The 14,801-nt window shown below is 36.0% G+C and overlaps 1 protein-coding gene across 2 annotated transcripts in view; it reads right to left on the reverse strand.

Annotated features, from left to right (window-relative positions):
• The window catches only part of MTMR8 (myotubularin related protein 8), a 152,252-nt gene that overhangs the window by 88,132 nt on the left and 49,319 nt on the right, over window positions 1-14,801 (reverse strand). For both annotated transcript variants that reach the window (XM_058536020.1, XM_058536019.1), the window contains exon 2: window positions 1,363-1,485. In XM_058536020.1, the coding sequence (XP_058392003.1) occupies window positions 1,363-1,485 (123 nt within the window). The remainder of the gene's footprint in view (window positions 1-1,362; window positions 1,486-14,801) is intronic.

Here is a 14,801-nt window from a genome sequence, read left to right on the forward strand (position 1 = left end):
ATGTAAAATAATTAACATATGTTTTCCCTTCCAGATCTAGTCTGCTGGGTTTGAAATAATACCTAGGAGGAACAAATCTGGGGACATGTGTACTGTCTATAAATGCAAGTAGAAATGAGAAAGGCTCATGACACAGTACTAAAGAACTGGTTCCTAAACTGTTAGAAATGGAAGAGTCTTGACAAAATTATATAATCTAACAACCTCATTTTACAGATGAGGAAATTGAAGCTCAGAGAGCAAGAGTCACTCGCCCGAGGGCATATAGCCAGTTAGTGCATAGCTGAGTCTAGTGAGCACCAGCTCTCCTGATTCCTCTTTTGGCATTCCTTTCATCACACCAAAGGGAGCGAGATACAATCTCATATGGGGAAAGCTCATGGTATTTTAAAAAGGAAATATTAAAATACTTCTTTCATATGTATATTGTTTAATCTATTTTATACTTAAACTTATACTTGAATACTATTATAATAGTATTTATCATGTGCCGGGCACTGTTTTAAATACTTAACATTAACTTTTTAATTCTCATAATAAATATTATTATTATCCCTATTTTATAGATGAGGGAAGTGAGAGACAGAGAAGTTAAATAAGTTGCCCAAGGTTACAAAGGTAGTAAATGTTGAAGCTGGGATTTTGCCCTGAGCAGACTGGCTCTAGAGCCTGTGATCTTAATCACTATGCTATGTTGTATACCAAAAGCATGTTGTACTTGTTATAAATAAAGAAGTCTAAGCATAAATGGCTAATGATCAAGTTAAGATTAAATGGTGCTACTTTAGGATGGTGAAGGCATAAAGTAATGTTAGAGGTGCTAAACTAATTAGTAAATATTGTTTAAAGGTGTAACAAGAAACACACACACACACAAAACACACCCTGTCTTACAGATGGTCTAAAATATTGATACCCAAGGTGCAGTCCATGGGCTATTAGCATCACCTGAGAGCTTTTTAGAAATTTAAAATTTTAGGTATGAGACTCTGCATTTTTAACAAGCTCCCAGGTGATACAGACGCTGCTGGTTCTTTGGACCACATTTTATGGGTAGCAAGGCTTTAAATTACTTCAGGATGCTTAAAAACTAGGCTCAGAAAATGAGCAGAGACTACTCTACCTAAGAATATTGAGGAAAAGTTCCACGTAGTTTAAAATGACTAAGATGACTTTAGTCAATAACTTGAGGGATGAGGAGTAACATGATTTGATCTATGAAAAGACCCCTACGATAGGTTCTTTGAAGAAAAGGTTTTACAGCAATTTAACTGTTACTTGAAATTTCAAGAAACTATCATATTAGAAAGCATATATATACAACTCTTCAAGACCATTTGATATTTGTTCTCTTGAACATACCCATGTTTCTTTCCGGGCTGCACCAGAAGCCTCCGCATAGATCAGGTGGGTTGCAGTAAGATATAGAATCCCATTAGCTGGTTTCTTACCCACATAACGATCCAGTAATTTCACATTTTCTACCTGTTATATAGGGAAAAATTATTGATTAAGTTATCAACTCACCACCTGTGATTAAAGTGGGATAATTCAAAGCGAGATAAACACTGTTAATTTGCTACAAAATTTCTTTGAGGATTTCAAGTTCCTGCCAAGGTAGCAAACTAATAATCTGTGTTTCCTTTTCCTAAACCAGCCCTGGAGAAACTATAAAAGTGAGAGGGAAACATGAATTCTAGGAAGGATTAAAATTCTAGATGATATTACCATGATGGGGTAGGTGTGGGTGGAAGATAAATAGGACATAAGAGCCCGCTGAGGTACTTATCTTGTTGGAAGAAGCTGCAGTCATTGTATGTGTAAAAAGTCAATAGGGGTGCATGTATCTTTATGCATTGGTGTTTTCAAGTTCTTTGGATAAATACCCAGCAGTGGAATAGCTGGATCATATGGTAGTTCTATCCTTGATTTTTTGAGGAATCTCCATACTGTTTTCCATAGTGGTTCACTGCAGCTTTATTCACAATAGCCAAGACTTGGAAGCAACCTAAGTGCCCATCAAGGGATGAATGGATAAAGAAGATGTGGTATATATACACAATGGAATACTACTCAGCCATAAGAAACGATGAAATCCAGCCATTTGTGACAACATGGATGGACATTGAGGGCATTATGCAAAGTGAAATAAGTCAGAGGGAGAAGGTCAAACACCGTATAATTTCCTTCATTAAGTAGTAGATAATAACAACAATAAACAAACACATAGAGACAGAGATTGGATTGGTGGTTACCAGAGGGGAAGGGGGAGGGAGGAAGGCGAAAGGGATAATTTGGCACATGTGTGTGGTGATGGGTTGTAATTAGTATTTGCGTGGTGAACATGATGTAATCTATACAGAAATAGAAGTATAATGATGTACACCTGAAATTTATACAATGTTATAAACCAATGTTACTGCAATAAACAAAAAATTAAAAAATAAATAAATAAATAAAGTGGTTGTTGCTTTAAAAAAAATAAATTATTTACAAATTTGAAAAAAAAAGTAAAAAAAAAAGTCAATAGGAGTAAATAACATGGTTAGATCTTAAAGGGCAAGAAAATAGAATACATAACTTTCTATAAAGCAGGAGAAAACTTGATCTATCCATTGGAAAGCAGGAAAGGAAAAAAACAAAAAAGCAAAAAGACAGTGCCATAAATGGAAAGTATAAAATGAAATGCCAGAAATAAGTTCCAATATAAGAGTAATTACAATACATGCACATGAATTTTACTTACCAATTAAAGGACAGACTTACAGACTGGATTAAAACAAAATGCTCAACAATATTTAGTCTAGAAGAGATATATTTAAAATAGACATAAATAAGTTGAAAATAAAAGGATAGAAAAGATATAGTAGGCAAATATAAACCAAAACAAAGCCGGGGTAGCATTCACAATATCTGACAAAATAGAATTAAGTGACAAAGAACAATAAGACAAGAAGATATACCCATCATAGACGCATATGAATTTTACAACACAGTTGGAAAATATATCTTGCTTGATGTGCTTGCTTGTAGCAAAACTGCAGAGAGAAAAAGAACACATGGATATTTTAACACTCTAGTTATAAATTCATCGATCAAGCAGACAAAAAGAACAAAACACAAAAATGAGTAGATACTGAACACTTGCACAGCATAACTAAAAAGCTCAAGCTATTAGATATACAGAGTAGAACTCTATATCCAACAAATAGAGAACATATAATCATTCAAGACACCAAACAGAACACTTCCAAAAAGACACCATGATAATGGCTATAAAGAAAGCCTCGATAGGGCCGGCCCATGGCTTAGCGGTTAAGTGCGCACGCTCCACTACTGGCGGTCCGGGTTCAGATCCCGGGCGCGCACCGACGCACCACTTCTCCGGCCATGCTGAGGCCACATCCCACATACAGCAACTAGAAGGATGTGCAACTATGACATACAACTATCTACTGGGGCTTTGGGGGAAAAAAAAAAGGAGGAGGATTGGCAATAGATGATAGCTCAGAGCCGGTCTTCCTCAGCAAAAAGAAGAGGATTAGCATGGATGTTAGCTCAGGGCTGATCTTCCTCACAAAAAAATAAATAAAACTGTTTAAGAAAGCCTCGATAAATTCCAAAGGCTCAATATCACACAGTCTACATTCTCCAGCCATAATACAATGACATTAGAAATTAATAACAAAATAATAGCCAAAAATTAGCATACATTGGGAAGCCAAATAGCATATTATTAAATTAGCCTTGGGTTAAAAGGAAATCATAAATAAAATTAAGAAATATTTAAAAGTGAATGATAAAAACATAACAAATGAAAATCTGTGGGACACAGCTAAAGCAGAACTAAGGAAATGTATAGCTTTAAGTAATTTATCATGAAATGAGAAAGGTTAAAAATAAACTAAGAATTCAATGCAATGAGAAAAGGAGAAGAATAAATAAACAAGGAAGACAAAGACCAGAAATTAATAAGCAGAGAATCCTCCCTCACACATACACACACCAAAAAACCCCAATAGAAAAGATGAACAAAACTAGATTTGATTCTTTAAAAGGTAGTAGATCTTTGACAAGCCTGATCAGGAAAAAAAAGGGAAAAAAGAGGAAAATGAACAAAATGCAGAATGAAAAAGGAAAACAATGTAACCAAAAATTTTTTAAATGAAACTATTACAAACAATACAGTAATAAAGAATAAAAACTACATGAAGTGAAAAAATTCCAAGAAAAATATAAAATGGCTATGGTAGCGAAAGATTTTTCTCTAGCAAAAAACTAAAGCCTCAATGATTTTATAGGTGAATTCTACCAAACTTCCAAGAAACAGTAAATAACTACCTTATCAAATTGCTTCCAGTCATTAGAAAAAGAATGATGATTACTCAGTTTATTCTATTAGGCTAGTAAAAACTTGATTCTAAAACCAAATAGACAACTCTAAGAAAATAAAATTTAGACTCATTTCACTTATGAAATGTAGATGCAAAAAATTCCAAACAAGGGGCTGGCTCTGTCGTGTAGTGGTTAAGTTCACACGCTCTGCTTCAGCGGCCCAGGGTTTGCAGGTTCGATCCAGGGCGCGGACGGATGCACCGCTTGTCAAGCCATGCTGTGGCGGCGTCCCATATAAAGTAGAGGAAGATGGGCACGGATGTTAGCCCAGGGCCAATCTTCCTCAGCCAAAAGAGGAGGATTGGCAATAGATGTTAGCTCATGGCTAATCTTCCTCACACACACACACACAAAAATTCCAAATAAAATATTAGCTAATGTATCAACAGTATATTTTAAAAAATACATTTGGTGAAGTCCAATTTATCTCAAGAAAGCAAAAATAGGAGTGATGTCAGCATCATGGCAGAGTGAGTTGTTCCCTTTGTCTCTCCCCTCTAAGTTACAACTAAACAGACATCCATTAACCAACAGAGGATTCCTTACACAGCACAACAGGATGCCTGAGAGACTGCAGCTATACATATGAAGGTGGGTGGACTGGACCCCTGGGAAGCAGTGGAACTAGGGGAGCGGCCCCCTCCCCCTCCCAGTGGCAGCGATCCAGGTCGCAGATCCTTACACAGCATCCAGCCTGACTGTGAGTGGAGGAGGGGGCAGCCTAGAACATGTGCGACTGCTCATAGAGCAACAGTAGCCTGGGCCGTGGGAGTGCCCTTCAAGCCATGAGAGCCCTTCCCACATAAGTGCTCCTGGCTGAGTGGCAGTGGCTCAGGCTGCACAAAGGCGCTGAGCCCGAGTGGCAGCCCCACCTGCACGAACATGACCCACCTGCTGAGCATGGTGGCCTGGCCCCTGCAAAGGTGCCCTGCTGGGTGGTGGCCCTGCTTACAGGAGCACGACCAGACTGCCATGTGGATGTGGCCTGGCCTGCATGAATGTAGCCAAGTGGCACAATTATGAGCAGATGGGGAGGAAACAGAACAAACAGCCCCTGCTCCCCCCAACAGTGGCAGGTGGAATCTGTGACCAGAAGCTGCAGGAACCACAACAGAACCGGTGACCCAGGCCCCAGTGGTGGCAAACTCACACCAGCTCCACAAGCAGCGGGGGCAGTATACAAGTCTCTGGGTCCCCAAGTCCCTGCCAGTGACAGTGACACCCATGAACCCAGCACCTCTGGCAGTGGTGCAACCAGCAACCCAAGACAACCTGGGAACAATAGTTCAGGTGGTGCATGGGACAGCAGCATCTGAGGCCACAGACAGCCAGTAGAGGAACATGAGACATAGGTGACCAGAACCAAAGTAATCAAAGCTGTACTCAAATAAGAAAATGTGATTACTATCACAAATGCGTTGGCAGAGGATCAATTCATCAAACACCATGAAATACTATAGTAACACTTCAGAACAGCAGGAAAAATGACAACTCTCCAGAAACCAAACTTGAAATCACAGAAGGCTAGAATCTAACCAACAGAGAATTAAAATACCTGTCATAAAAAAATTCAACGAGTTACAAGAAAACTCAGAAAGACAGTTCAATGAGCTCAGGAGTAAAGTTAGTAAACAGAAGGAATACTTCACCAAAGAGATCAAAGCTCTAAAAAAAAACCAAACATGTTCTGGATATGAAGAACACAATTAATGACATAAAAAATAATGTAGAAAGCACGAAAAATGGAGAAGACCATATGGAGGAGAGAATTAGTGACCTCGAAGATAGAAACCTAGAAATGCTTCAGGTGGAAGAGGAGAGAGGATGAAGATTTAAAAAAATGAAGAAATTGTTTGAGAGATATCAGACTCAACTAGGAAAAGTAACATGAGAATTATAGATATCCCAGAGGGAGAAGAGACAGAGAAAGGAGCAATGAGCTTGTTCAAAGAAATAATAGCTGAGAACTTCCCAAACCTGGGGAGGTAACTGGACATACAAGAACATGAAGCAAATAGAAGTCCTAATTACATCAATACAAAAAGACTTCCTCCACGGCATATAATATTAAAACTTTCAAAAGACAATGACAAAGAAAAAATATTAAGTTCAGCAATAGGGAAGAAAATAACCTACAAAAGCACCCCCATCAGGCTTTTAGTGGATTTCTTGGCAGAAACCTTATAGGCAAGGAGAGAATGGAATGATATATTCAAAATACTGAAAGACAAAATTATCAGCCAAGAATACTCAATCCAGCAAAATTATCCTTCAGATATGACAGAGAAATGAAGGCTTTCACAGATACACAAAAGCTGAGGGAGTTTATCGCCACTAGACATGCCTTACAAGATATAATGAAGGGAGTCTTCCTACCTGAAATAAAAAGGCAAAGGTTTACAAATCTTTGAGTAAGGAGATAAATAGATAAAAATCACAAAATTGCAGCTTTATATCAGAATAGGTTAGGAAACATTTAACTATAACATAAAAGATAAAGGGAAAGAAAGCAACAAAAATAACCATAAACACTTCAATTTAGTCACAAACTCACAACAAAAGAATAATTTGTGACAACAAAACATAGAGGGGGTTAGAGGAACGGGATGGAACCTGCTTAGGCTAATGGAAATAAGAGGCTATCAGAAAATAGAAAATCAAACCACATGGTAACGACAAAATAAAAATTGAGAACAGAGTCACAAATCATTAATAAAGAGAAAATTGACAAAAACATCATAGAAAACCACCAAACTGAAACAGCAGTCAGAAATATAAGAGAAAAGAAACAAGAGAAATATAGAACAACTGGAAAACAGATCAAATGGCAGCATTAAGCCCTAATATATCAATAATCACTCTAAATGTAAATGGATTGAATTCACCAACCAAAAGACACAATGTGACTGGATGGATTTTAAAAAAAGACTCAACCATATGCTGCCTCCAGGAAATACATCTCAGCTCTAAAGACAAACATAGGCTCAGAGTGAAGGGATGGAAGATAGTACTCCAAGCAAACCACAAGCAAAGGAAAGTGGCGGTAGCTATACTTATATCAGACAAAGCAGACTTCAACATAAAAAAGATAATGGGAGACAAAAATGGACATATAGGGATAAAAGGGACATTCCATCAAGAAGATATAACACTTATTAATATATATGCACCTAACACAGGAGCACCAAAGTATATAAAGCAACTATTAAGAGACTTAAAGGTAGAAATTGATAGCAAGACAATAATATTAGAGGACCTCAACATCCTACTTACGTCAATGGATAGATCATCCACACAGAAAGTCAACAAGGAAAGAGTGGCTTTAAATGAAACACTAGACCAGATGGACTTAATAGATATATAGAGAACATTTCATATAAAAACAGCAGAATACACATTCTTCTCAATTGCAAATGGAACATTCTCAAAGACAGACAATATGTTGGAAAATAAGGCAAGCCTCAATATATTTAAGAAAATTGAAATTATATCAAGCATCTTTTCTGAACACAATGCTATGAACTAGAAATCAACCACAAGAAAAAAGCTGGGAAAGTCCCAAATAGGTGGAGACTAAGCAACATGGTACTGAATGACCATCTGATCAATGAAGAAATCAAAGGAAAAATCAAAAAATACCTGGAGACAAATGAAAATCTACTCCTATGGGATACAGCAAAATTGGTACTAAGAGGGAAATTTATAGTAATACTGACTTACCTCAAAAAAACAAGAAAATTCTCTAATAAGTAATCTTAAACTACACCTAAAAGAACTAGAAAAAGAAACAAAGCCCAAAGTCAGTAGAACTAGGGAAGTAATAACAATTAGAGCAGAAATAAATGAAATTGAGACCAGAAAAACAATAGAAAGCATCAATGAAACTAAGAGCTGGTTTTTTGAGAAGATAGATAAAATTGGCAAACCCTTAACCAGACTTACTAAGAAAAAAGGAGAGAAGACTCAAATAAACAAAATCAGAAATGAAAGAGGAGAAATTACAACAGACACCAGAGAAATACAAAGGATTATAAGAGAATACTATGAAAAGCTATATGCCAACAAATTAGATAACCTAGAAGAAATGGATAAATTCTTAGAATCATAGAACCTCCCAAAACAGAATCAAGAAGAAATAGAGACTATGAATAGACCAATTAGAAGTGAGGAGATTGAAACAGTAATCAAAAACCTCCCAAAAAAACTCCAGAACCAGATGGCTTCGCTGGTGAATTCTACCAAACATTCAAAAAAGACTGAATACCTATCTTTCTCAAAATATTCTGAAATATTGAAGAGGACAGGATGTTTCCTAACTCATTTGATGAAGGCAACATTACCCTGATACCAAACCAAACAAGGACAATGCAAAAAAAGAAAATTACAGGCCAATATCACTGATGAACATAGACGCAAAAATTCTTAACAAAATACTAGCAAATCACATGCAACACATTAAAAGAATCATACATACACCATGATCAAGTAGGATTTATTCCAGGGATGCAGGGATGGTTCAACATCTGCAAATCAATCAATGTGATACACCAAATTAACAAAATGAGGAAGAAAAATCACATGATTATCTCAATAAATGCAGAGAAAGCATTTGACAAGATCCAACATCCATTTATGATAAAAAACTCTCAACAAAATGGGTATAGAGGAAAGTAGCTCAACATCATAAAGGCCATATATGACAAACCCACAGCCAACATCACACTAAATGGTGAAAAACTGAAAGCCATTCATCTGAGAACATGAACAAGACAAGGGTGCCCACTCTCACCACTCTTATTCAACACAGTACTGGAAGTTTTGCCCAGAGTAATTAGGCAAGAAAAAGAAACAAAAGGGATCCAAATTGGAAAGGAACAAGCAAAACTCTCACTGTTTGTGAATACATGATTCTCTATATAGAAAACCCTAGAGACTCCACCATAGAACTACTAGAAATAATCAACAACTACAAGAAAGTTGCAGGGGACAATATCAACATACAAAACTCAGCTGTATTTCTTTTTTTCTTTTTTTTTGAGGAAGATTGGCCCTGAACTAACATCTGTTGCCAATCTTCATCTTTTTTCTCCCCAAAGCCCCCAGTACATAGTTGTATAACATAGTTGTAGGTCCTTCTAGTTCTATGTGGAGAGCCGCCTCAGCATGGCTTGATGAGTGGTGAGTAGGTCCGTGCCCAGGATCCGAACTGGCGAACCCCAAGTCACCGAAGCAGAACATGTGAACTTAACTTCTGTGCCACCGGACCGGCACAATCAGTTGCATTTCTATACACTAACAATGAACTAGCAGAAAGAGAAGTCAACAATACAATCTCATTTACAATCACAACAAAAAGAATAAAACACCAAGAATTAATTTAACCAAGGAGGTGAAAGACCTATACAATGAAAACTATAAGACATTACTGAAAGAAATCAAAGACATAAATAAATGGAAAGATATCCCATGCTCATGGATTGTAAGAATAAATATAGTTAAAAATGTCCATATTACCTAAAGCAATCTACAGATTCAATGCAATCCCAATCAGAATCCCAAGGACGTTCTTCACAGAAATAGAGCAAAGAATCCTAAAATTTATATGGAAAAACAGAACACCCCGAATAGCCAAAGCAACACTGAGAAATAAGAATAAAGCTGGAGGTATCACAATCACTGACTTCAAAATACACTACAAGGCTATAGTAATCTAAACAGCATAGTACTGGCAGAAAAACAGACACATAGATTAATGGAACACAACTGAAAGCCCAGAAATAAAACCACACATCTATGGACAGATAATCTTCAACAAAGGAACCAAGAACATACAATGGAGAGAGGAAAGTCTCTTCAATAAATGGTGCTGGGAAAACTGGAGAGCCAGGTGTAAAAGAATGAAAGTAGACCATTATCTTTCATCATACACAAAAATTAACTCAAAATGGATTGAATATTTGAATGTAGACCTGAAACCATAAAACTCCTAGAAGAAAATATAGGCAGTACATTCTTTGACATCAGCCTTAGCAGTATCTTTTCAAATACCATGTCTACTCAGGCAAGGAAAACAACAGAAAAAATAAACAGATGGGACTGCATCAGACTAAAAAGCTTCTGCAAGGCAAAGGAAACCATGAACAAAACAAAAAGACAACCAACCAAGTGGGAGAAAATATTTGCAAACCATATATCCAACAAGGGGTTAATTTCCAAATTATATAACGAATTCATACAACTCAACAATAAAAAAACAATCAAATAAAAAAATGGGCAGAGGATACGAACAGACATTTTTCCAAGGAAGATATACAGATGGCCAATAGGCACATGAAAAGATGTTCAACATCACTAATTATTAGGGAAATGCAAGTCAAAACTACAATGAGATTTCACCTTACGCCCATCAGAATGGCTATAATTAACAAGACAAGAAATAACAAATATTGGAGAGGATGTGAATAAAAGGGAACCCTCATACACTGCTGGTGGGAATGGAAACTGATGCAGCCACTATGGAAAACAGTATGGAGATTTCTCAAAAAGTTAAAAATAGAAATACTATATAATCCTGCTATCCCACTACTGGGTATTTATCCAAAGAACATTAAATCAACAATTCAAAGAGATTAACACATCCCTATGTTCATCACAGCATTGTTCACAATAACCAAGACATGGAAGCAATGCAAGTGCCCATCAATGGATGAATGGATAAAGAAGATGTGGTATGTATATACAATGGAATATTACTCAGCCATAAAAAAGACAAAATTGTGCCATTTGTGACAACATGGATGGACCTTGAGGGTATTACGCTAAGCTAAATAAGCTGGATGGAGAAAGACAAACACTGTATGACTTCACTCATATGTCCAAGATAAATACAAGGATGAGAACAGATTAATGGTTACCGGAGGGGAAGGGGGTAGGGGGAGGCCCAAAGGGGTAAAAGGGCACACATATATAGTGATGGATAAAAATTAGACTATTGCTGGTGAATGCAATATAGGCTATAAAGAAATTGATATATAATAATGTACACCTGAAATTTACACAATGTTATAAGCCAATATGAGCTCAATAAAATTGTTTTTAAAAAAAGAAAAGAAAACAAAGATAGTTCAATATCAGAACATTTCAATGTAATACATAACATGAACAGATTAAAAGAGAAAAATCAAATGCTTTATCTCAACTGATACAGAAAAAAATATTTAATTAACTTCTATTTATGGTGATAACTGTTAGTTAATTAGGAACAGAAGTAAACATCCTTAAGTTGCTAAAGATTATACACCAAAACCCTACAAAGATCGTCATGCTTAACGGAGAAACTAAATGCATTAATTTAGTACAACAAACAAATCAAATTGGACCTCAACTATCACTACTACTGTTTTAGATATCCTAGCCAACACAATAAGGAAAAAGAGGGAAAATTAAGAAATGCAAGGATTGGAAGTGACGTGTTATATCTGGCACGATTTACAGGGAAAATAATCATCTACCAAGAAAAAAACCAAAAGAATAAACAAACTATTATAACTAATATGAGAGAAATTCAGCAAGGTTGCCAGATAAAATATCAACCTACAAAAATCAATAGTATTTCTCCATACCAGCAATGACCATTAAGAAAATACCATTTAAAATGGCAACAAACCTATATAGAGTCTAGGAATTAGATTAACGAAGCATATACAAGACCTTTACAGAGAAAACTTTAAAACTCTAATAAAGGAAATAGAAGATAACTTAAACAAATGAAGAGACATCCATGATCTTAGATGGGGCAACTTAACATTATAAAGATGGGAATTATCCCCCAAATTAATCTATAAATTCAATGTACTTTCAATCAAATTTCAAAGTGGATTTTCCCCAAATTTATTCTAAATTTAAATAGAAAAATATAACCCCACAAATAGCTAATTTAATTTAACTGTAAAAAAAAAAAGAGTAAAGAAGGGAATATTTGCTCTACTAGATATTAACACATACTCAAATCCATGGGGGAAAAAACACAGGACTAGTGCAAGAACAGACAAATAGATCATCGGAAAAGGACCAAAGCTCAAATGCAGATTCATGTATAAATGGAAGCCTAATATAGCATAAACATGGCACTACAAATTGATGGACAAAAGATAAGCATATTTACCAAATATGTTGGGGAAACTGTATCAGTATATAGAGAAAAATAAAATCAGATCCTTACCTAACACCATATACAAAAGTGGACTCTAGTATCTATATGTAAAAGGTAAAACTATAAAGCTACTAGAAAAAAATGCAGACTACCTTGGATCTAGAGACAGGAAGACTTTAAAGGTTAATCAATAACAGAATGGAAGAAAGTATGTGCAATGTCTAAAACTAACAAGGGATTATTATCTAGACTATATAAGGGACTCCTTCAACTCAATAAGAAAAAGACAGAGGCCATAATAGAAAATAGGCAAAACATAAGAACAGGCAAGTTACAGAAAAAGAAATCCCAGATGCATACAACCATGAGAAAATGCTCAAAACATTGGTAATCACAGAAATGAAAATTAAAACGACATGATATTGCTTTAAGTCTGTAAGACTGGCAAAACCCAGAAGGCTAGAAAATACCATGTGTTGGTAGGGTTGTGGGGATATAAGAACCCTCGTCTACTACAACTGGGGAAGTATAGGCAAGGTGGGACCATTCAGGAGTGCAATCTGGTACTAAATAATCAAAGTAAAAAAACGTATACTCTATGACCCAGAAATTCTATTCCTGAAAGAAGCCCAAGGAAATTTTCATATAGGTCCATAAGAGGCCATATACAAGGATGGACATGTCTATCACTTGGAGAATAGATAGGTCAGATGTGGTAGAGTATTAAGCAGCTATTAAAAGTAATGGGTTATTAGTACACACGGCAAGAGGAATGGATCTAAAAAAGAAAAAAATATAAGGCTTAGTGAAAAAATAAGAAACAGAATGATATACTAAAGACATCACTAGTTACATAAATTAAAAATTTGTGCATACAAGACAACCATCACATTTTGAAGGAGATATTTAAATATAAATATCACATTAATCACATTAGAATGCTTGTCTATGATAAGGGAAAGAAATAAGAAAAAGAGGGCTAAATAAATAAGTAAACAAAACAAGAAATGGCCTTGCATTGACCAATGATGATAATGTACCATGAATTAAACAGCATGTGATGAACTCAATCCTGTCTATCTGAGGTTAAAAAACAGGAACAAAGAAGCCACCTTTCTTTTTAAGAAATATGGGAAATAATATTAGACATTTAAAAGATGTTCTATAATGTTGGCCTCTTTAACTCATTTACACTCATGGTTGCATCCATGGTTCTAACATATGTACCTCCACAACCTTAGGTGTCATGATTCTCATTTATAAAGGGAGAAAAAGGGAAAAGCCTGAGATCACACCAAAATATAAAATTGCCAGCCCAATGCTTTTTTAATTTCATATATTCTTATGAACACATTCAGGAGTCACCTGAAATTGGGTCAATGTGACAAATTACTATGCAGGCAAATTGCAATAGCTAAAGGGATTACACAGAAATGGTATCACCTCTTTCCCCAGAGACATTTAAGAACAGGATACTCATTTATCTACTGGAGACTTGACTGTTTTTTCTTATATTTCTAAATGTGTTTTTAATAAGGAAAATATCATAAATACTAAAGACATTCTCCTTATTATGTACCCCTGTAAAATTTAAATAGCCCCTTTACATTTATAAGAAAAGCATAACAGGGCCGGCCCCATGGCTTAGCGGTTAAGTGCACGCGCTCCGCTACTGGCGGCCCAGGTTCGGATCCCAGGCGCACACCGACACAATGCTTCTCTGGCCATGCTGAGGCCACATCCCACATACAGCAACTAGAAGGATGTGCAACTATGACATACAACTATCTACTGGGGCTTTGGGGAAAAAAAGGAGGAAGATTGGCAATAGATGTTAGCTCAGAGCTGGTCTTCCTCAGCAAAAAAAGAGGAGGATTAGCATGGATGTTAGCTCAGGGCTGATCTTCCTCAAAAAAAAAAAAAAAAGAAGAACCAAAACAAAAGAAAAGAAAAGCATAACAACCTCAACAGATAAAGTAGCAAAAGAATATGAACAAATAATTCACACAAGGGGAAATAAAAATGTGAAAAGTTCAATTTCACTAGCAATGACAGAAATACTAATTTAAAATGACATAGAGCCACTATTTTACACTCATTAACTTTTCAAAATATCCAATGCTGGCAAGATGGCGGTAAAACTAGTATGCCGATTGCAATGCTATATCTCTTTTGGAAAGCAATATAGAAATATTATCAAGAGCGTGTAAGTATAACCCAATACTCCTTTGATCCAGGATTCTCACTCTTAGGT

This window comes from Diceros bicornis, chromosome X, assembly GCF_020826845.1.
Source record: "Diceros bicornis minor isolate mBicDic1 chromosome X, mDicBic1.mat.cur, whole genome shotgun sequence".
Lineage (NCBI taxonomy): Eukaryota > Metazoa > Chordata > Mammalia > Perissodactyla > Rhinocerotidae > Diceros > Diceros bicornis.